General features: G+C 36.4%; 1 protein-coding gene across 1 annotated transcript in view; it reads left to right on the top strand.

Moving 5' to 3' along the window:
* LOC138308778 (uncharacterized) overlaps nucleotides 1-25,083 on the top strand; it is a 43,980-nt gene that overhangs the window by 12,262 nt on the left and 6,635 nt on the right. The window contains exons 9-25 of the mRNA XM_069249797.1: nucleotides 2,691-2,860; nucleotides 3,157-3,221; nucleotides 5,171-5,266; nucleotides 5,469-5,546; nucleotides 6,696-6,817; nucleotides 9,258-9,368; nucleotides 9,537-9,613; nucleotides 10,566-10,690; nucleotides 11,671-11,730; nucleotides 12,266-12,309; nucleotides 12,550-12,665; nucleotides 13,551-13,681; nucleotides 14,236-14,313; nucleotides 14,887-14,990; nucleotides 16,072-16,182; nucleotides 16,433-16,509; nucleotides 17,863-17,981. Of these exons, the coding sequence (XP_069105898.1) occupies nucleotides 2,691-2,860; nucleotides 3,157-3,221; nucleotides 5,171-5,266; nucleotides 5,469-5,546; nucleotides 6,696-6,817; nucleotides 9,258-9,368; nucleotides 9,537-9,613; nucleotides 10,566-10,690; nucleotides 11,671-11,730; nucleotides 12,266-12,309; nucleotides 12,550-12,665; nucleotides 13,551-13,681; nucleotides 14,236-14,313; nucleotides 14,887-14,990; nucleotides 16,072-16,182; nucleotides 16,433-16,509; nucleotides 17,863-17,981 (1,684 nt within the window). The remainder of the gene's footprint in view (nucleotides 1-2,690; nucleotides 2,861-3,156; nucleotides 3,222-5,170; nucleotides 5,267-5,468; nucleotides 5,547-6,695; nucleotides 6,818-9,257; nucleotides 9,369-9,536; nucleotides 9,614-10,565; nucleotides 10,691-11,670; nucleotides 11,731-12,265; nucleotides 12,310-12,549; nucleotides 12,666-13,550; nucleotides 13,682-14,235; nucleotides 14,314-14,886; nucleotides 14,991-16,071; nucleotides 16,183-16,432; nucleotides 16,510-17,862; nucleotides 17,982-25,083) is intronic.

The following is a 25,083-nucleotide window of genomic DNA, read 5'->3' as shown; positions in this document are numbered from 1 at the left end:
GGCCTAGGGATGGAGGGCTAGTGGTAGAATGACAACTCTCTTTATCTGGACCACCAGGGCCTAGGGATGGAGGGCTAGTGGTAGAATGACATTTCTCTTTATCTGGACGACCACGGCCTAGGGATGGAGTGCTAGTGGTAGAATGAAAACTCTCTTTATCTGGACCACCAGGGCCTAGGGATGGAGGGCTAGTGGTAGAATGACAACTCTCTTTATCTGGACCACCACGGCCTAGGGATGGAGGGCTAGTGGTAGAATGACAACTCTCTTTATCTGGACCACCAGGGCCTAGGGATGGCGGGCTAGTGGTAGAATGACAACTCTCTTTATCTGGACCACCATGGCCTAGGGATGGCGGGCTAGTGGTAGAATGACAATACTCTTTATCTGGACCACCATGGCCTAGGGATGGCGGGCTAGTGGTAGAATGAGAAATCTCTTTATCTGGACGACCAGGGCCTAGGGATGGAGGGCTAGTGGTAGAATGACAACTCTCTTTATCTGGACCACCAGGGCCTAGGGATGGAGGGCTAGTGGTAGAATGACAACTCTCTTTATCTGGACCACGACAGCCTAGGGATGGAGGGCTAGTGGTAGAATGAGAAATCTCTTTATCTGGACCACTACGGCCTAGGGATGGAGGGCTAGTGGTAGAATGAGAAATCTCTTTATCTGGACCACTACGGCCTAGGGATGGAGGGCTAGTGGTAGAATGACAACTCTCTTTATCTGGACCACTACGGCCTAGGAATGGAGGGCTAGTGGTAGAATGACAACTCTCTTTATCTGGACCAATACAGCCTAGGGATGGAGGGCTAGTGGTAGAATGACAACTCTCTTTATCTGGACGACCACGGCCTAGGGATGGAGGGCTAGTGGTAGAATGACAACTCTCTTTATCTGGACCACCACGGCCTAGGGATGGAGGGCTAGTGGTAGAATGACAACTCTCTTTATCTGGACCACCACGGCCTAGGGATGGAGGGCTAGTGGTAGAAAGACAACATTGTTTATCTTGACCACTAAGGCCTAGGGATGGAGGGCTAGTGGTAGAATGAAGACTATCTTTATCTGGACCACTACGGCTTAGGGATGAAGGGCTAGTGGTAGAATGACAATACTCTTTATCTGGACCACTACGGCCTAGGGATGGAGGGCTAGTGGTAGAATGACAACTCTCTTTATCTGGACCACTACGGCCTAGGGATGGAGGGCTAGTGGTAGAATGACAACTCTCTTTATCTGGACCACTACGGCCTAGGGATGGAGGGCTAGTGGTAGAATGACAATTGTCTTTATCTAGACGACTACGGCCTAGGGATGGAGGGCTAGTGGTAGAATGAGAAATCTCTTTATCTGGACCACCACGGCCTAGGGATGGCGGGCTAGTGGTAGAATGAGAAATCTCTTTATCTGGACCACCACAGCCTAGGGATGGAGTGCTAGTGGTAGAATGACTACTAGGGATGGAGGGCTAGATGTAGAATGACTACTATCTTTATCTTGACCACCACAGCCTAGGGATGGAGGGCTAGTGGTAGAATGACATTTCTCTTTATATGGACCAGTACGGCCTAGGGATGGAGGGCTAGTGGTAGAAAGACAACATTGTTTATCTTGACCACTAAGGCCTAGGGATGGAGGGCTAGTGGTAGAATGAAGACTCTCTTTATCTGGACCACCACGGCCTAGGGATGGAGGGCTAGTGGTAGAATGACTACTATCTTTATTTTGACCACCACAGCCTAGGGATGGAGGGCTAGTGGTAGAATGACATTTCTCTTTATATGGACCAGTACGGCCTAGGGATGGAGGGCTAGTGGTAGAATGAAGACTATCTTTATCTGGACCACTACGGCTTAGGGATGAAGGGCTAGTGGTAGAATGACAATACTCTTTATCTGGACCACTACGGCCTAGGGATGGAGGGCTAGTGGTAGAATAAAAACTCTCTTTATCTGGACCACCAGGGCCTAGGGATGGAGGGCTAGTGGTAGAATGACAACTATCTTTATCTGGACCACTACGGCCTAGGGATGTAGGGCTAGTGATAGAATGACAACTCACTTTATCTGGATCAATACGGCCTAGGGTTGAGGGCTAATGGTAGAATGAGAAATCTCTTTATCTGGACCACCAGGGTCTAGGGATGGCGGGCTAGTGGTAGAAAGACAACTCTCTTTATTTGGACCACCACAGCCTAGGAATGGAGGGCTAGTGGTAGAAAGACAACTCATTATCTGGACCATAACGGCCTAGGGATGGAGGGCTAGATGTAGAATGACAACTCACTTTATCTGGATCAATACGGCCTAGGGTTGAGGGCTAATGGTAGAATGAGAAATCTCTTTATCTGGACCACCAGGGTCTAGGGATGGCGGGCTAGTGGTAGAAAGACAACTCTCTTTATTTGGACCACCACAGCCTAGGAATGGAGGGCTAGTGGTAGAATGACAACTCTCTTTATCTGGACCACCACAGCCTAGGAATGGAGTGCTAGTTGTAGATTATAAGATATATGTTTAATTACTAGACCATTACAACCAAGTAGTAGATTGTCAGATGTGTTGAACTACTGACAATTTACCAATAATTAAGTCAATGTATTGAAATGAAATCACTATGAACTTAACTACTTCCAGGACTCTTAAATTACATTAAGTATTCAATACTTTTTTTTCATTTTTCAGATCAAGTGTTGGAACAGGTGAAGCCAACAATATATTGGCAGAAATCTTGACAGAAAATGAGACTGCTGCTGAATCTCTGAATAAGGAGACAGAGACTGTTGTCTTAGGAGTGTCAGCTTTAGAAGGGCCTTCAAACAAGATGGATGTTGAGGGACATCAGGGTAAGAGAGGTAATCATGTAGTAAGGGGAGATAATCATATACAGAGGGGAGATAACCATTGATTTTAAGGCAAATTTATGTCTTCCCTTTGCTATTTTTGGTGAGGTCCAAAGCTATTGGAAAACTATTTGATATACATGTTGATTTCTTTAAGGTGTCTTAATTTCCTTAGGTTCTATAGTTTTTAATGCCGGCATTATTTCATTTCATCAGAAAGATGAAAAAGAAAGTTATGTTATAACTAGTTTTAAATAATTAAAATTTTATAATTGTATTTGATAAATAATATGAAAATGAAAATTTAGGTGATGAAGATAGCTTCAATGATTTGCTGATGGAGCATTCTACATCTGTGAAACGAAAGCCCAGGGTACTGATATTGGGCCTGTAACATACTAGGATGAAGGGCTACCAAGTTGTTCAAATGAATGACCTTGACCTTCATTCAAGGTAACAATGGTGGTTAAAATGTTTAAACAACTTCTTCTGAAGAACCAGAAAGCCCAGGGTAATATTGGGCCTGTAACATACTAGGATGAAGGGCTACCAAGTTGTTCAAATGAATGACCTTGACCTTCATTCAAGGTAACAATGGTCAAATAGGTTAAAATATTTAAACAACTTCTTCTGAAGAACCAGAAAGCCCAGGGTAATGATATTGGGCTTGTAGCTTGCTGGGATGCAGGGCTACCAAGCTTGTCCTTCATTCAAAGTCACAGGGGTCAAATAGGTTAAAATCTTTAAATGACTTCTTCTGAAGAACCAGAAAGCCCAGGGTACTGATATTGGGCCTGTAGCATGCTGGGATGAAGGACTACCAAGTTTGTTCAAATGAATGACCTTGAGCTTCATTCAAGGTCACGGGGGTCAAATAGGTTAAACTCTTTAAACAACTTCTTGTGATTAACTTAAAGGCCTAGATAACTGATAATGGACCTGTGACATGCTGGGATGGAGGGCTACCAAGTTTGTTCAAACAAATGCCCTTGATCATCATTCAAGGTCACAGGTCAAAAAGGCTCAAAATTTTCAATAACTTCTTGAGAATAACTTAGAGGCCTAGAGACCTGATATTGGGCCTATGACATGAAGGGCTACCAAGTTTGTTCAAATAAATGCCATTGATCATCATTCAAGGTCACAGGGGTCAATAAGCTAAAATCTTTAAACAACTTCTTGTAAATAATTAAGAGTTCTAGAGACTGGATATTAGATTTGTAGCATGGTAGGGATCAAAGGACCTTCATTCATGGTATAATTCATAAAATATATCAGATATATCTTGATTTATGTTACCTTGAATGTATTTCTCTGGTTTTAGCTCACTTAGCCCAAAGGCCTGGTGAGCTTATGTCATGGCGCGTGGTCCATCGTCCATCCCTCAACATTTCCTTAAAATCACTACTAGTCATGGAATGTAACCAAATTTGGCCAGAAACGTCCTTGGGGGAAGGGGAACAAGAGTTTGTATAAAATTTTGCTCTGACCCCCCTGGGGCAGGAGGGGCAGGGCCCAATAGGGGAAAAAGAAATAAATCCTTGAAATCGCTATTAGTCATAGAGTTTTGCATGGAATGTAACCAAATTTCGCAAGAAACATCCGTTGAGGATGGGGAACATAGTTTGTAAAAATTTTGGCTCTGACCCCTCAAGGGCAGGAGGGGCATGGCCCAATAGGGGAAATAGGGGTAAAGTCTTTAAATCGCTTCTTATCATAGAGTTCTGCATGGAATTTAACCAGTGTTTGTATATATTTTAGCTCTGACCCCTGGAGCAAAAAGAATTGGAAATTAGAGGTAAATCGTTAAATTGCTTCAGAAAAGAAACAATGATCCTTTATTCAGAACATTACTTGGCATTACAAACCAGGTGAGCGATACAGGCCCTCTGGGCCTCTTGTTTTTTTATTTCATAGATGTTACGATGATCGCTTCTACACGAAGCGGTAAACTTAATATCTTAGGAGAAAAGTAATGAACATTAAATTCGGATCGTCAAAGCGTCTCACCGGCATTTGGTTCTATTTTTAGTGGTTAACGTTAGCAGAAGTGGATCCTGCTAACGATAAACGCAAACGATTTCTAACGCAAACGATTATAAACGCAACTAATGATTAACGATTGCTAATGCAAACGATAACGATTAACGATAAACGATTGCTAACGGGAACGATTGCTCTGACCCCCTGGAGCAAAAAGAATTGGAAATTAGAGGTAAATCGTTAAATTCCTTCAGAAAAGAAACAATACAGGCCCTCTGGACCTCTTGTTATGATAAATTTATACAGATATGATTTGTTATTACATTTATGGTGATCCAGAAGACGAAAAGGATGAATCGGATGAATAAAAAAGATGAATCGGATGAATCGGATGAATCTGAAATTTTCGAAACATTGGATAATTCCGCCTTGAATGTGAGTTGAGCTTTTTTTGACGCATACCACCAATGGTTTTTATTTTGTCTCTTATTAGATTCAGTCAAAACGCAGGAATAGTGAAAATCTTTGCAAAACCTACTGGTCTGTTGTTCATCCACTAGTAGCTATATCCAGTGTACAGGTATATACGTACTGATACATATACTTCAAAAAGTCGTTTTGTTGTCTTTTTCAACAGACACTTGTCAGAAAAGGAATAGAAAAATTTAAGTTGAAAAACTTGAAAGAGGAGAAGATGGACAAGCTAATGAAATATGTAAGTTAATTATTATTTGGGAATGGGAATGACCAACTTCCATTGTGCATCGTTCATCTTGGTGTGCCTGCTATGTGTCTTGTCAGTAAACTTCTCTCATTTTAAATGGCTTTCATATGGTCAACAATGGGGAAGAGCTGAAATCATATTGAGATGGTTCTGACGTGATCGACCAAGCATTGCTTTTTGTAGTCATTCTAAAATAAAGATTTGGCCTTCACTGCTGCCTTCTTAAGCTTCTCAACTTCAACTGAGTATGGTTGAAATGTGAGGTAGATATTTTATAAAGTATTATTATTTTTTTACCTCAATAAGCCATGAATGATAATTAAACTTTGTGAAGTGCTGTGGTAGGGTGTAAATATTGGATTGCTTTGAACATTTGTGTAGTATATATTCAGATAATGTATATAACTTTTTTCTAATCATAAACTTTTGTCAATGAGAATCATATACATACTTATGGTTTTGTATATTTAATTCTGTATGACATAAGATATGTCAAATCCTTCAATTAAAGATCACTTTTCTCTTGTGTCATGTCATAGATATGAAATCCATTGACAAAGCAGGACAGGCAGCACATTAAAATACATGGACCTATATATACATGGATATTTTTCGGCATCCCTCGCGATCGGGTCTATTACATTATTATCTTTGCCGAGTTGCTTTTCTGCCAAAATGTTTGACTTCAAAAAACTTTTTGCATATATTAGGTTAGTGTTATACTTATTCCTTTAGCTTCCATCATCATTTCATTTTTTTTTCTGTTACCATGGAAATAAAGTAAAAATTACCTAGTTATTGTTCATTTTTGAGCTACAAATAAACTTTCTGTATGCTAATTAGGTTATTGCCTTAGTTGCGACTGCGAGCTAAATATTAGATATTACCTTATATACCTTAGATATTATTAGGTTTTCATACCAAAAGCAGAGTGCAGAGGATATTGCTTAGCTTTATGGCAATTTATTTTCATTTACGTTCTGCTTTTGAAACCTTCATTTGATACTGTATTTACAGCTGCTCCCTTTGTATACATGCATTAATAGCTTCAATGGTTTGTGGTTTTGCATATTAAATATTTCAGACAGAAAAATCTCTGAAGCAAGCAAAGTCATCTAAATGTTCTGTTGCTGTTTTCAGATTAAGAAAAAATGCCCATCCACTGAGGCCATTAAACCTGAAACTACAAAGGAGATCAGAAAGAAGGTGTCTCAGAGGTTAAGGACTCTGAGGTTTCTGCAATCTGGCGGGCCCAGCTATAGGTAATATGAACTTTGTATCAGAGTTTATATATATGTACTACTTACATATTTGATGGTGAACTTAGGTTTTGTATCAGAGTTTATACATATGAACTACTTACATATTTGATGGTGAACTTAGGTTTTGTATCAGAGTTTATACATATGAACTACTTACATATTTGATGGTGAACTTAGGTTTTGTATCAGAGTTTATACATATGAACTACTTACATATTTGATGGTGAACTTAGGTTTTGTATCAGAGTTTATACATATGAACTACTTACATATTTGATGGTGAACTTAGGTTTTGTATCAGAGTTTATACATATGAACTACTTACATATTTGATGGTGAACTTAGGTTTTGTATCAGAGTTTATACATATGAACTACTTACATATTTGATGGTGAACTTAGGTTTTGTATCAGAGTTTATACATATGAACTACTTACATATTTGATGGTGAACTTAGGTTTTGTATCAGAGAGTTTATACATATGAACTACTTACATATTTGATGGTGAACTTAGGTTTTGTATCAGAGTTTATACATATGAACTACTTACATATTTGATGGTGAACTTAGGTTTTGTATCAGAGTTTATACATATGAACTACTTACATGTTTGATAGTGAACTTAGGTTTTGTATCAGAGTTTATTTATGAACTATACTTACACATTTGATGGTGAACTTAGGTTTTGTATCAGAGTTTATATATATGAACTACTTACATATTTGATGGTGAACTTAGGTTTTGTATCAGAGTTTATACATATGAACTACTTACATATTTGATGGTGAACTTAGGTTTTGTATCAGAGTTTATACATATGAACTACTTACATAATTATTTAAATGGTGAACTTAGGTTTTGTATCAGAGTTTATACATATGAACTACTTACATATTTGATGGTTAACTTAGGTTTTGTATCAGAGTTTATACATATGAACTACTTACATATTTGATGGTGAACTTAGGTTTTGTATCAGAGTTTATACATATGAACTACTTACATATTTGATGGTGAACTTAGGTTTTGTATCAGAGTTTATACATATGAACTACTTACATATTTGATGGTGAACTTAGGTTTTGTATCAGAGTTTATACATATGAACTACTTACATATTTGATGGTGAACTTAGGTTTTGTATCAGAGTTTATACATATGAACTACTTACATATTTGATGGTGAACTTAGGTTTTGTATCAGAGTTTATACATATGAACTACTTACATATTTGATGGTCAACTTAGGTTTTGTATCAGAGTTTATACATATGAACTACTTACATATTTGATGGTGAACTTAGGTTTTGTATCAGAGTTTATACATATGAACTACTTACACATTTGATGGTGAACTTAGGTTTTGTATCAGAGTTTGTACATATGAACTACTTACATAATTATTTGATGGTCAACTTAGGTTTTGTTTCAGAGTTTATACATATGAACTACTTACATATTAGATGGTGCTCAATGTATGTGAGTACACCAATGTATGTTGCATTCATGTCAAAAATACGACAACCAATACTCTTCTCTGACACACGGGTGGGGGGGGGGGGGGGATTGGTTTGTTTATTTTTACGTCCTATTAACAGCCAGGGTCATGTAAGGACGTGCCAGGTTTGTTGGTGGAGGAAAGCCGGAGTACCCGGAGAAACACCACCGGCCAACAGTCAGTACCTGGCAACTGCCCCACATGGGATTCAAACCCGCTTCCCAGAGGTGAAGGGCTTGTCGTAATATGTCGGGTCATCTTAACCACTCGGCCACCGCGGCTCCACATGTTTTAACAAATCTTTAAAAAATGCAGATTAATGTACAAATACTGTTATTTCCTGCGTATTGCCTGGTTGGTTATATACAGTAAATTATTGACTAATTCTGATCCAGTCTCTTATCTAATATGCACTGTATGTTTTCTCAATTTTTAAACCCATCTTCTTGTTGAATCATGAAAATTTGTTTTGAAAATAGGATGTCTTTTTAGCTCTCATATTGAAGAGAAAGGTGCTTATGGAATCACCCTGGCATTGGTGTTCAACGATGGAAATGACCTGGTTAAGGTTTAAGTGCAAGACAACAGTGTTGTAATACTGTTATTCATAACAATTCTACATTGATTTCTGTAACAATTATAGATTATAATCTTTGATGGGTATGTGCGATCATTTAAAGGAAGAAAATGCTAGATTTTCAGAACATGGAGAGGCCCAGTGGGCAGAATTACCATCTTGTTCAAATGACATTTTGGGGTTAATTAAAATTGTTGTGATGGGAATCGATATTTTAAGGAAGACAATGCTGGATTGTAAGAGGAGAAAATGCTGGATTGGAAATGGCCAGTTTCAGGTTCTAGTGCAAGCCAGAGGCGTGCTTTGCTGTTCTCAAACAGCTCTTGTTTCTTTCTGCAAGCAGTTCATTTTCTGAGGTTTTTCAGGAGGAACAGTGAGAATGCTACGAGAGGAGCTGAAACTTCTTTGACTTTAAAGACTTTGAAGAAACTACGTTTTGTGCCCAAGCCGATCCCTAAGGACAAACTAAGAGCCAAGTAAGTACATGTACTACTGAAATTAATTGTCAACTTGTTCTTTCTCATTGATAACAAGCTCTCTAAACCAGAATAAAATATGGAGAATAAGATAATACACATTTTCAGACTGAAGTATTGAAAAGTTTACTGTTTACTCTATCAGAACATTCTCGTTTGAATTCGCAGACTAAAAGTTTCCCTCTTCCATGAAGGCCACGCTGTTGCTACAGGCAAGATACTTCAGTATCCATTGCAGACTTATGGTGGGTAAAAGTTTTACATAATTCATGTTTAGGTATTTGATTCCATATTTTACATATTAAAGGCCCACTACCTTTTTGAAACACCACTACCTTTCTGAACGAAAAAAAAAGAAGAGGTTTTTTTTTAAAATATTGATAATATAAGAAAATTTACATTGATGACCTAAGATGATGGTACAACACCAAACAATTCAAGACTTTTTGTGTATACAATATATTAACAGTGAAGATTCATTTCACTCTTTAGCCGTCTGGCGCAGTGATAGTCAACCCGCGTTATGTAAATAAACATTTGATTTATGTTAAAAATGCTCCACCGCTGACAAATGGTATTTTTTCACTATCAAAAAGAGAAGCAGACGATTTAGTATTTTTCTTCAGTTACAAAAGTTTATTACTTTACACCATTGCCACCACTGAAAAGTTTGAGCTTCTAATTTTACTTCAAGTTAAAAATATAAAAAATGATTAATTGCATCCCGAAAAAGGATTTTTTTTTTTGTGTTAATTAGGCATATATATACTTATTTCTTATTTCTTATTTCAACAAATTTTATTGCAAATAATATGCAAATGGATTTGGCAACAGGCAAAGCCTATATTAGCCATCTCCAAACAAATCCGGTATAGTACAATTACGTGTATCAACAAAATATTTTAACATTTAACATTACATTATGAATGAATATTATTATTAGTGTATCTCCCCAACCTATCATAGTAGAAAAATCTAAAAAAATCTTTTAGTTTCAGATATATATTCTGATATGCATTGCAATAAATATGTATTTTTTTCTTCATCACAATTGTCACAGCCATGCAGTAGAGTTTTTGCGTAAATATATATATATACACGATTAAACACCAATTATTGTTCAAGTGATTAATATCATTTATGCTCTGTCGGCGGTGGAGCATCTTTAAATGAAATATTTCAAATATTTATTTTAAGACATTGAGGATTTTAAGAGGGAAGAATTTGCACAGCTGAAAATCACAAAAATAAGAAAATTCACCAATGTGACAGTACCAGTACTTCCATATCCGAAAGATAAAAGAAGTTGGGCAAACATGAAGGTAATCAAACTATTAAGTACTGTAAATGTATGTATCTGATCAATAATCTGATTTTAGCGTTATTCGTGCCAGATCTTTATCATTAAATAATATTTTATGCCTTTTCCTTTGGCAGACCTATCTTATATTTCATATGATGAACAGATGTATTATATATACCAACATAATTCAACTTTTCATGTACAGAGCATTTTCATTAGGTTTAAAATTTACTTTATCAGCCAATAAAAAAATGATGTTGACATTTGTAATGTCGCTTCTGCTTGGCTTATGTAAAGGTGTAATGGTTTCAGGGTACTGATATTTGTCCTGAAGCATGCTAAGATGAATTAAGAGCCTTTGTCCAATGAGAATGACCTTGATCATCATTCAAGGTCGTAGGGGTTAATATGCTTAAACATTTGAGTAACTTCTTGTGAATAACTATGACTCCAAGAGACCTTATCTTTGGCCTGTAGATTGCTGGGATGAAGGGCTACCAAGTTTATTTAAATGAAACACCTTGATCTAATTCTGAAGTTATCAGATATATCAGAAACTTGTAGCTTCTATAAAAGAGTTCCTTGTATTGCCTTAAGTTTCAGCTACTGTTTACTCTGATAGTGTTGTATTGTGTCTCTTGTTAAATTGTCTGATTAAGGTCGAAATTGCCATATAGGGCTTCAACAGACAGAAAACTAGTAATTTACAATTAGGAGAATTTATTAATGTCAGATGCCATCTGGTTGCCATATATCAAATTAACGGTGATAAGAAATACCCTTGATACTCAGTGGTTACTATATAGCTATCAATGTTGTTATATCCAGATCTTGTTGTTATATTTAGATCTATGTACTGGCAATGACCATTTTGTCTTATGACATGGATTAGGATAAAGTAACAGTGAACAGAACTATACTTTCTTGTTACTGCATTTACTGAAAATATTGTTATATAAAATTTCTTTACTTAACTATTGATTTCGTTTTTGCTTTCAGAAAGGAAATACAATAATTTGGCCACTGAAGGATCTGTGTAGTCACAGCGCATTTCTAAAGGTTTGTTTGATGTTTGTCACATGATATTTGAAGTATTTGAATGTGTTGGGTGGATTGTGTTTGTAAGCTCACCTGGTCCAACAGACAAAGATGAGTTTATACCATATCCTCGACTTCCTGTCATCAACAATTCGCAAAATTGATTTCGTGTTTGAAACCACTGATCAGAATATGACCTTTAATCGGTAAACATGACCAAATTTGTCTGATAGAATTCCTTGGAAAATGGTTAAAAAATATGCAAATATATATATATATGTATATTTAGGCTGTAAGTTGGGGCCAAAAGATGTTAAATGGCTGAATTGCTATGAATTACGTCTCTGAAGGTAATAATATGTATCACTGATATTTTGTTTGTATCATACTTATTGTCGGGGAAATCAAGGGGCAAATATTAATTTTAAAAGTTAGTTTAAGGCTCTTAGTTAATTTCGAACATGGTATTAATTAATTAGTTGTACAATCTTATTTGTATTCTTATTATCATTCAACATGGGTTATAAAGATTCCTGGTTGATCTTGATGTTTTCAGAATATGCGCACTGGGAGACTGGCCAGACAGTTACAGAGATCAGGGTGAGTTCATTACAGATTCAAAACATTCATAAAAGTATATGTTGTTAATCTCACATTACCAAAGATCTGTAGACTTGCTGATGTCTTGCTACAATTCAAAACAGTTATTAATATTGAATTTGTTGATTATTTAGTCATAAAATGTTTACAAAGATGAAATGAAATCCTCATTTGAAAAGGAAAATGTATTTATTGCAATGTTAAGTTCACATAGCTAACTATTTTCTGCAACATTTTCAGACGTAAGAGTAGCAGTGAGATTTCAGAAATATTGACTGATGCTAAAATTACTGCTGAAGCTGTGGCCATTCAGGAGAAGGATTTAATTATGGAGGTCATGGATGAAACAAGTCACGGTAAGGGGAGATAATTATTATAGTGTGGTAAGGGGAGATAATCATGTTGGGACAGTTCATGGTAAAGCTAGAGAGGTACTCATGATGTTGGACACCATAGTAAGGGGAGATAATCATGATGAGTGACACCATAGTAAGGGGACATAATCATGGTGAGTGACACCATAGTAAGGGGACATGATCATGATGAGTGTCCTCATGGTAAGGGGAGATAACTATGATGAGTGACATTATGGTAAGGGGAGATAATCATGATATGCATCATCCTAGTAAGGGGAGATAACTATGATGAGTGTCCTCATGGTAAGGGGAGATAACTGATGAGTGACATCAAGGTAAGGGGAGAGACATACAAAGGATGGGTTTTGAGAATTAATAACTAATTGAAAATGTTTGGTAATTTGGCAATATACACTTTGTATCCATCAGAACATCATAGACAAAGAAAATATTTTATCTTATAGGCTAGTTCTATGGGGGTGAAAACCTGGTTATTTTTGAGGAATTGGAGAAACAATGTTAATATCTACTTTTTGACAGTGTGTCTAAATCTATCATACAAGGTCATGTTCTTACTTTTATTATTACATAAATGAGGCCAATCTTTTCCTTTTGTCAAATGGACTTTTAACCTTTGGAAAACAGGCAAGATAAATGATTACATCTAATTCATGTTTACAGAGGCAGGTACATTCACTTCTTTTTCCCCACCTCAAAAGTGGAATCAGTTCTTATAGGTGACTTTAACTATAAAGTTGAAAATCTGTAGGACCTAAATAAGCACTGAGTAAAACAAGACTTTAGTTTAGTAACCTTGTATTTATTTCTCTGATTTTTGTACAAATTAATTGATACTGAATTATTGATCGATATGATTATTCACAGATGGTGATTTAGAAGATGTAAATGTAAACAATGACAGCGACAGTGATTATCTGGAAGTATCAGAATCAGATGAATTCGCTGAATCGGATGAATCTGAAATTTTGGAATCGTTGGATAAATCCTCCTTAAATGTGAGTTGAGGTTTTATTGACACCACCATGGTTATCATTCTACTTCTACGTTGAAGGTTGATGGTTTTTCTCCTGCTACACTCCCTCTTTTAAATCATAAGATCCATAAATAATTGTAAAAGTCGCACTATAAATGCCATTCCATTAGAGGTTGATTTATCATGGTATTGGATCGCAGAGTTATGTATTGGTAGATCATTTATACCGTAAAGTGGGATATTTTGCCATCGGTGAAAATTTGGCGTGTTTGTGTCAAAATAGGTTGGTTAAATTTTGGTGTGTTTTGGCGTTTCCCTATGCCATGTAAATTTTTGCCCATAACTTGTTTTGATAAAAGAAAAAAAATTTGAAGATAAACATATAGATCCCGCAACAATGAAAAACCGACATGATTAGTTTTGAACTCCTATCGATATAAAGGAATGTAGAACAATACATTTATGCCATATTTTGCTTCGTGGTTATGTAACAAAATTAGATCACTGAATATTGTCCTTTTAAAATTTACATGTATTAAAATGTTTTGTAAATGATTTACTTTTCTTTTTTAACAGACACTTGTCAGAAAAGGAATAGAAAAATTTGGGGTGAAAACCCTGAAAGAGGAGAAGACGGACAAGCTAATGAAATATGTAAGTCAATGATTTCTTTTTTTATCAACATCCATTGTGAGTTGTGAGTTGTCCATCTCAGTGTGCCTGCTATCTGTCTATAGTGTTTTCGTCGGTAAACTTTTCTCATTTTTTTTTTTTCATTGACCACTGGTGGGATTGGGCTAGAATGATATCCAGATAGTCCAGAACAAGTACATGTATTGCTATTTTTTGTCATTCTAAAATTCAAAGTTGGCCTTTACTGCTTCCATCTTAAACTTCTCCAGTTCTACTGACGACATTTCCAAAACATTTGTTCAAATAAACTTTCCAAAACTTTCTGAATATATCATTTTGGTGTCTTAATTTATGTGTGCTTTTTGCTGTTTCACCATCAGGGGAGTGCAAAGAATAATGGTACACTTTAATTTGCGACTAATTGTTTTCATAGACATTCTGCTTTGGACACCTTTATTTGATATTCTTTTTACAGTTGCTTCCTTCGAATACATGCATGATAGATTTGGGTTATGGTTTATGTTTTTGAATATTTTGGACCTCACAAACACGGACTGGAACAAACCATCTTGAATTTTCTGTTTCTGTTTCCAGATTCAGGAAAAATGCCCAGCCACTGATTCACCTGAAATGAGAAAGGAGATCAGAAAGAAAATATCTCAGAGGTTAAGGACTTGGCGGTGTCTGCAATCTGACAGGTAATGTCAACTTTGATTTTGCATTCGTGTTCATTAATATGCAAGTACACCAATGTATGTTGCATTCATGTCAAAAATTTGACAACCAATACCTGTCTCATACAAACTTTGTTGCCTTAAATCTTTATAAAATGTCAATTGAAATACAAATATTTTCTTTATTAATACCATTTCCTTTGCAAATTGGTGTATATTGGTCCTACAGTGTTTTTGAAAGGTACGGAAGAAATAAACGGAACGGAAAATACACCTGACCACATGTATCTGATCAAATTAAGGACTTCTCAATTTAATCCAATATTTATCCCCAAGCTGGGTGCTTGTGGGTCGAATACGTTAATCATGGACTAAGTCTGATACAGTCTCTAATCTACTTTATACACTGTGTATTCTCTTAATTTTCAAACACAACTATCGATTGGAAAAATGAAATAAAAATTGCCTTTTGAAACCCATACTTAAGAGAACTTGCTTACCCCTAACTTAATGTCCATGGCAATCACCTGTTACTTGTAATATTCAGAGATGCTAGTAAAGCCACCATATACAATGTATATTGCAACATAGTCTTTCTGCCATAAAATACCCTACCCAGATACAGAGGCAATATTCTGTTGTTTATTACTTAAATAAGCATCTTCTTGATATAATTGCAATTTCAAAGAATAATCGTTATAAAATGTAGTCTAAATTTGAAAGCCAATTGGAATCAATAGAGATTGAATATGACCAAATTGAGAGTTGCCGTAGTGACACTTTGTTGTGAAAACATCAATAATAATCACCTGCTATGGGATATATTACATGATTTTTTCCATTGTGAAACATGCATAGTTATGGGATAAATACTGTTATTCATAATAATTGACATTGATTTCTGCAATAGTTATGGTTTATAATTGTTGTGATGGGTAACGACAATCATTTAAAGGAAACAAATGCTGGATTTTAATAATTTCAAGAGGCCCATTGGGAGAAATGACCAGGGTAAAATTTTAGTGCAAGGCCAGAGGCGAACTTTGCTGTTTTCAAACAACTCTTGTTTCCTTTTGGAAGCAGTTCATTTTCTGAGGTTTTTCAGGGAGTACAGTGAGGCTGCCATGAGAAGAACGGAAAATACACCTGACCATTTGATTTTGAAGAAACTACATTTTGTGCCGAAGCTGATCCCCAAGGATAAACTAAGGGCTAAGTAAGTACTACTGAAATTGATAGACAGCTGGGTTTTTTTTCTCATTGATACTAAGCTCTCTAAACCATCAAACCAGAATATAATGTGGAGAAAAGATAACACACATTTTCAGACTGAAGTCTTGAAAAGTGTACTGTTTGCCTACATGTATCAGAACATTCTTGTTTACTGGCGAAATATTAATGTCTCCGTAGCACAAATTTGTTTTTTTTTGACAAACTACTCATTTGAACATCGTTTGAATTCTTAGACTGAAAGTTTCACTCTTCAATGATGGCCACGCTGTTGCTTTAGGCGAGATTATCCAGTATCCATTGTGGAAGTATGGTATGTAAATGTTTTTACCTTGTTAGCGTTTAGGTTTGATTTCATTTTTTTAGGTCAACTGACCATAGGTGAACACAATAACTTGAATAAATATAAATCGAGCTTAATAAAACTTTGTTTGTCGACTAACATTGGAAAGATCTCAATCAAGTTCAAAAATCAGCTTGAATCAACAGTAATTTACAGAGTTATTGCCCTTTGCACTAGTAATTATTTTTGGACCTTGTGAACACAATAACTTGAGTAAATATAAATCGAGCTTAATGAAACTTTGTTTGTAGACTAACATTGGAAAGATCTCGGACAAGTTCAAAAATCAGCTTGAATAGACAGTAATTTACAGAGTTATTGCCCTTTGCACTAATAATTATTATTGGACCTTGTGAACACAATAACTTGAGTAAATATAAATCAAGTTTAATGAAACTGTTGATGTAGACTAACATTTAAAATATTACAGACGAGTTCAAAAATCAGCTTGATTTGTCTGTAATTTACGGAGTTATTGCCCTTTGCACCAATAATTATCATTGGACCTTGTGAACGTGATAACTTGAGTAAATATAAACCAAGCTTAATGAAACTTTGTTTGAAGACTAAAATTGGTGTTTGTAGACTAACATTGAAAAGATCTCTGAGGAGTTCGAAAATCAGTGTGATTCATCAGTAATTTACGGAGTTATTGCCCTTTGCACTAATCATTATTATGGGACCTTGTGAATGCGATAACTTGAGTTAAAATCAACCAAGCTTAATGAAACTTTGTATGAAGACCTATTAGATCTATGTTCCTAATACCTGAACAAAAGGCATCAGTTGGCTAGTAAATGACATAACTAATTTGTATCAAATATCAGGTGACAGTTAAGGCCCATGGGCCTCTTGTTTATATTAAGCATACATGAGTTCACCTTTGACTTGATTGAAGTGTTTCATTGAAAATTGAAGTCTTTTTTTTTATATTTATTAATTTGTTTTGACCTGAGAAAGGGCTTTGATAGGTTAAATTTTGCCTGGGCCCAGTACTAGTTTCATGAACATTTCATAAGGAATTCCTTAACTTAAAATTCTCCATAGGAAAGCATTACATATTAGTAATTAATGAAATATTTCAAGTATTTATTAAGACATTGAGGGTTCTATGAGGAAAGATTTTGCTGGAAATCACAAAAATGTGAAGATTATTTTCCTTAATTAGCTTCTGTAAAATTTTCCTATCGGGAATTTAATATTAAAAAATTCCTTAAAGAGAAGCTGGGTTCTTTTCCTGTTAACAACAAAATCGAGATAATGAATTGTATCAAGATATTACATACCGGTACTACTGAAATACTTACAATTTTATGTTTTAAGATATTGAGGACTCTATGAGGGAAGAATTTGCACAGCTGGAAATCACGAAAACAAGAAGATATACCAGAGTACCAGTACTTCCATATCCTAAAGATAAAAGAAGTTGGGAAAAGATAAAGGTAATCAAACTATTAAGGACTGTAAATATTAGGGTTTTAGCGCTATTAGCACTGTAATGCACTTAAGCTAATTCATCACTGGTGACTGCGGTAATCTGTTCAAAATCAATTTTATCAGGGGTCTACATTAACTTTTTTCAACACTTGCCCTTTCAGACAAGTTCGTCGTAAATGCACTTGTCCGAATATAATTTCAACCTTTTGATCTTGCAATTTTTGGTCTAACACATTGATAGAATTGCAGATTTTATGTTTTTTTTAATGCTTCTAAAAATCTGATGAATACACAAAAACCGGTGATGTGACATATGAAAATGTAAGTGACATCATCAGGAATTTGATAGAAATTCTTGAAATTTTGTTGAAATATATATATTTTTTGTGAGATAAATTGTCAATAAATAAAATTTGATTTCATGACTGAGCAACCCACTTGTCCGGTCGGAAAAGTACTTCAGCATTTGAACTTGTCCGACAGCATTTTGGTCTGGTACCAGGACAAGCGGACAAGCCTTAATGTCGACCCCTGTTTATGTATATAAGGATATTAACAATAATTCAAGATGGTTTTATCAAATTTATTCCAGTGACATCTTTTATGTTACCTGTTGAATTAAAACAAAAATGACCAACAGGTAGCTATTTTGTTTTGATAATTTAGAAATTTAGTTGTACGTACAAACCTGTCTATTATAACCACTAAAGGGGAGAAAGAAAATGGTCACTATAGACAGGTTGCCTTTGAGGATTTCGTGCCAGTAAATATAACAGAAATATACATTTGTACAGACCTGCTATTGGATATTTATATATATTTATTACCTTGCATTAAAGATTTAATTATGTGATTTATGCTCGTTATTAACCCACCATTATCACATGGTGGGTTATTCAGATTGCCTTTAATCTGTGGTTTGTCCGTCCTTCTGTCCATCCTTCTGTCCATCCTTCTGTCCAACCTCCTGTCTGTCCCTCTGTAATCTCATCCTTCTGTCCTTGAGGATATATAAATACCATAACACATACATGGCTTCACAGACCAAGTGAAAGATTACAGGCCTTTCTTGTTGTGTTATAACTCATGCAATTATCTAAATTTATTTCTGTCATATTTCTTTACTCAACTATTTTTTAATACAACGCGACAGCGTAAAGTTTACTATTGATACAGGTAGGGCCCCTACTATCAAGTGGGTGACCACTCTAACCATTTCATTCAAACTTCCATTCCATAAATTCCCCTTATTCATTGTATAATATTCTGTCCATTTAGTAGTCATGGGAAGGAACTTTCTTTATAGAATACACAGAGTCAAGCTAGGGCATAACTTTTTGCTGAGTGACTCCTCTGTCCAATTTACATAATCTCTGTTAATGATAATTCAAATTGGACTTACTATCTAAGGCTTATAGACATTTAAGTTTAGACATTTAGAGTTTTAAAGTAAACTAAATCATATGCCCTTTTTGTGTACTTTAAAATAATGTTTTTAAATGAATGTTAAACACAGATCTGAGGTAAAGGCAAAATAACTTATAAGGCTGCCCTCATATGTACATGGTTTTACCAAAATAAGTGTATGTGCAATAAAGAAACAAGAGTATATTAAGGATAATATACTGGTTTTAATGAAGACTTTAGTTTTCTTTGTAATAATTTTTCATGTGTCAGGAAAACATTTAATTCATAAACCCCTTGATATTAATTCTGTCAGGGCAGGTCATGTACTCACTATAAATAATACCCTGTCTGATTCTGTTCAGGGAGGTATTTCACTCACTATAATCCCTATGCTGATTCTGTCCCAGGGATGGTTTTTACATCACTATTAACCACCTGCTGATTATGTCAGGGAAAGGTATTTACTCAACTTTTAAACCCCTGCTGATTCTGTCAGCGGAGGTAGTTACTCACCTATAAAACCCTGTTGATTATGTCAGCAGACACACCGGACACTATAAACCCCCCCACCTTACCTCACAGATATACCCGCTGATCAGGGAGGTATTTCGCGGCACTACCCCTGCAGGATTCTGTCAGGGAGGTATTTTTACTCATTATAAACCCCGTGATGATTCTGTCAGGGAGCTGGGATTTACTCAACTATAAACCCCTGTCTGATATTCTGTCAGGGAGGTATTTACTCACTATAAACCCCTGCTGATTCTGTCAGGGAGTTAGTTATCAACTATAGAACCCCCTGCTGATTCTGTAGGGGAGGTGTCATTTACTCACTATAAATCCCTGCTGTTTCTGTCTAGGGAGGTATTTACTCACTATAAACCCCTGCTGATACTGTCCGGGAGATGTTTTTACTCACTATAAACCACCTGCTGTTTCTTGTCAGGGAGGTATTTACTCACTTATATCCCCTGCTGATTCTGTCAGGGAGGTATTTACTCAACTACCATAAACCTGCTGATTCTGTAAGGGAGGTTATTTACTCACTATAAACCCCTGCTGATTCTGGTCGGTGGAGGTTTTTACTCACTATAATACCCATGCTGATTCTGTACAGCGAAGGTATTTTACTCACTATTAACCACTCGATGATTCTGTACAGGGAGTTTATTTACTCAATATTTAAAACACCTGATAGATTCTGTCAGCGAGGTATTTACTCACTATTAAACCCCTGATGATTCTGTCAGCGGGGTAGGTAACTTTACTCATTAAATATCCACTGCTGATTCACTTCACGGGTGGTATTTACTCACCTATAAAAACCCCTGCTGGATTCTGTCAAGTGGAGCATATGTACTCTCCTATTAAAACCCTGATGATGATTCGGTCAGGGTGATTATGTTTTACTCACGATAAACCCCTGCGGAATTCTGTCGGCGGAGGTTTTTTCTCAACATATATAATCCTGCCATGTTTCTGGCAGGGAGGTATGTTTCTCTAACTATAAACCCATGCTGATTCTGTCAGGGACGGGTTATTTAATCACATTTTAACCCTGCTGCGATTCTGTCGGGGAGGTTTTTACTCATATAAAATATTCCACTGCTGATCTGATTTCTGTCAGCGAGGTATTTACTTCTCTATAAAAATCCCCTGCTGTTTCTGTCCAGCAGAGAGTTATTTACTCTACTTTAAACCCCTGCATGATTCTGGCGATGCGAGGTTTGTACTCAACTGTTCACAACCATGACTGTTTCTGTAAGGGATGTATTTTACCTCCACTATTGATCTATAAACCCATGCCTGATTCTGTCGGGGAGGTAATTTATCTCACCTATAAACCCCTGCTGATTCTTGTCAGGGAGGGTATTGACTCACTATTTAACCCTGCTGATTCTGTCAGGGAGGTATTTACTCACTACCCCTGCTGATTCTGTCAGGGAGGTATTTACTCACTAAAAACCCCTGCTGATTCTGTCAGGGAGGTATTTACTCTTTATAAGGGAGGTATTTACTCACTATAAACCCCTGCTGATTCTGTCAGGGAGGTATTTACTCACATAAACCCCTGCTGATTCTGTCAAGGTATTTACTCAATAAACCCCTGCTGATTCTGTCAGGGAGGTATTACTCCGACTCCCCTATTGCACAGGTAATTAAACCCCTGCTGATTCCTTGCTGATAAGGTCTGTCAAGGTATACCAAACAAACCCCTTTTGTCAGAGGTATCATATCACCTGCTGATTCAATAGATTGATTACCTACCTGATTCTGTCAAGGTATTTAACTAAAAACCCCTGCTGATTCTGTCAGGGATTTTACTCACTATAAACCCCTGAATTTTGCACACACCCTGCTGATTCTGTCAGGGGAGGTATTTACTCATATTGAAACCATGATTCTGATCATTCATATTTACTCACTATAAATATCTCTTTTTTTTGGGAGGTAGAATGTTGAAGCTGATTCTGTCAGGGAATATTTACCAAAAAACCCTGCTACAGGGAATTTACTCATAGGTGATTCTGTCAGGGAGGTATCATAATTCTCACTAGAGGGATATTTACTCACTATAAACCCCCTTGATTCTGTCAGGGAGGTTTCATATCTGATTCTGTCAGGGAGGTATTTACTCATATAAACCCCTGCTGATTCTGTCAGGGAGGTTTTACTCACTATAAACCCCTGCTGATTCTGTCGGGGTCACTACATCACTATAAACCCCTGCTGATTCATGTCAGGAGTGTTTTTACACTATAAACCCCAGGATATTCTGAGTATTTACTCACTATAAACCCCTGCTGATAGTTCAGGGAGGTAAAATACCCTCACTTGGGGAGGTAACACCCCTGCTGATTCTGTCAGGGAGTATTAACTCACTATAAATTCCCTGCTGATTCTGTCAGGAAGGTATTTACTCACTATAAACCTCCTGCTTGATTCTGTCCAGGGAGGTATTTACTCACTATAAAACCCGGCCCTGCTGATTGCTGTCAGGGAGGTATTTTTACATCACTATAAATCCCCTGCTTGATATCTGTCAGGGAGGTATTTACTCACTTATAAACCCCCCTGCTGATTCTGCTCAGGGGAGGTATTTACTCACTATAAACCCCTGCTGATTCTGTCGGGGAGGTATTTACTCACTATAAACCCCTGCTGATTCTTTAGTCCAGGGAGGTATTTACTCACTATAAACCCCTGCTGATTCTGTCAGGGAGATATTTTACTCACTATAAACCCTGCTGATTCTGTCAGGGAGGTATTTACTCACTATAAACCCCTGCTGATTCTGTCAGGGAGGTATTTACTCACTATAAATCCCCTGCTGATTCTGTCAGGGAGGTATTTTACTCACTATTAAACCCCTGCTGATTCTGTCAGGGGAGGTATTTACTCACTATAAACACCCTGCTGATTCTGTCAGGGAGGTATTTACTTCACTATAAACCCCTGCTGATTCTGTCGGGGGAGGTATTCTACTCACTATAAACCCCTGCTGATTCTGTCAGGGGAGGCGTATTTACTCACTATAAACCCCTGCTGATTCTGTCAGGAAGGTATTTACTCACTATAAACCCCTGCTGATTCTGTCAGGTAGGTATTTACTCACTATAAACCCCTGCTGATTCTGTCAGGGAGGTATTTACTCACTATAAACCCTGCTGATTCTGTCAGGGAGGTGTTTACTCTTTATAAACCCATGCTGATTCTATCTGTCCATATCTAATACAAATATTCTCCGACACTATTGCCACATAATTTAAGTTCCTTGCTAAAGTTACACAAACAAACCACTTTTCAGAGCGATCATTCACCATCAATAGATTGATTACCTACCTGACTAAACATATAACAAAAGATTAATTACCTGAAACATCTGCACACACTTAAAGTCATATTGACATACATATTTATAGATATCTCTTTGTTTTGTAGAATGTTGAAGCTGAGAATCTGACCAAAAGGCTACAGAGAAATAGGTATATTGCTGTATCATAATTCAGAAGAATAGAAGTTCTTTTTATGTCACATTTATCAAAGTTTCATAGATTTGCTAGAAATGTAAGGAAAGAAATCACAAAAAAATGGGTATACAAAAACATTTAAATATTTTTTAATATTTCCGTAATGCAGTTATTAAATGATAAACGAGTTAGGATAAAATCCTCGTTTGAAACATAATGATTGCCATGACTTTTCTAAGATAATTGTTGATTGTGCAGACGTTCAGACATCTTGACTAAAAGCTAAGCTTACTGCTGAATCTTTTACAAGCCAAGGGGAGGATAGCTGTGGGAAACACTACAATGGAAGATTCCAGTAGAGTGGACAATTATGAGCGAGATCATGGTAAGGGGAGATAATTATGATGAGAGACATAATGGTAAAGGGAGATAATCATGATGAGGAACATCATGGTAAGGGGGAGATAATTATGATGAGGAACATCATGATAAGGGGAGATACTCATTGTGGGGACTTTAATGGTAAGGGGAGATAATTATGATGAGGAACATCATGGTAAGGGGAGATAATTATGATGAGAGACATCATGGTAAGGGGAGATAATTATGATGAGAGACATCATGGTAAGGGGAGATAATTATGATGAGAGACATCATGGTATGGGGAGATAATCATGACTGATGAACATCATGATAAGGGGAGATAATCATGGTGGGCAACTTAATGGTAAGGAGAGACAATCATGATGAGTAACATCATGGTAAGGGGAGATAATCATGGTGAGGAACATCATGGTAAGGGGAGATAATCATGATGAGTGACATCATGGTAAAAGGGAGATAAACATAATAGATGACTTGATGGTAAGGGAGAGATAATCATGATGAGTGACATCATGGTAAAAGGTAGATAAACATAATAGACGACTTGATGGTAAGGGGAGATAATCATGATGAGTGACATCATGGTAAAAGGGAGATAAACATAAAGACGACTAAAGGGGAGATAATCATGATGAGTGACATCATGGTAAAAGGGTAGATAAACATAATAGACACTTGATGGTAAGGGGGATAATCATGATGATTGACATCATGGTAAAGTAGATAAACATAATGGACGACTTGATGGTAAGGGGAGATAATCATGGTGGGGGACCTAATGGTAAGGGGAGATAATCATGATGAATTACACTATGGTAAAGAGGCAATCATAATGTGATGCATTATATAAAGTTGTACTATAGTCAAATCTTCCCTTTATATGACTTCACAATGCCATGGAAACTTGATATTTGACATGTACTATTCTAGGATGAAGGGCTTCTAAGCTTGTTCAAATTAATGACATTAACCTTCATTCAAGGTCACAGGGGTCAAATAGGCTAATTAGGCTAATATTTTAAAATAACATATCGTTAATATTTAAGAGTACTAGAAACCTGATGATGACCCTGTTAGATGCTTCGACGAAGTGATAATGGCTGGACAAGATTGTCCAATTCTGTGAAGTTGACCATTTTTTAATGAGGTAAAACATGGAAAAAGCCTGTTTAGTATGCAGCATGATAGTCAGATAGCAGGTGAATGGTTTAGGCCAATTGGAGCCTTGTATTACAATATGATGGTATGTTAAAATACTGTCATGTTTGATGAAGGAATGGGATATGATTTAACTTATATATAATTTAGATGTGTTATATATGGGATACTTGAGGCCAAGTTTGTT

Source organism: Argopecten irradians, chromosome 1 (genome assembly GCF_041381155.1).
Source record: "Argopecten irradians isolate NY chromosome 1, Ai_NY, whole genome shotgun sequence".
Lineage (NCBI taxonomy): Eukaryota > Metazoa > Mollusca > Bivalvia > Pectinida > Pectinidae > Argopecten > Argopecten irradians.
The sequence above is the reverse complement of the archived record's forward strand: the minus strand, read 5'-3'. Positions and strand labels throughout refer to the sequence as shown.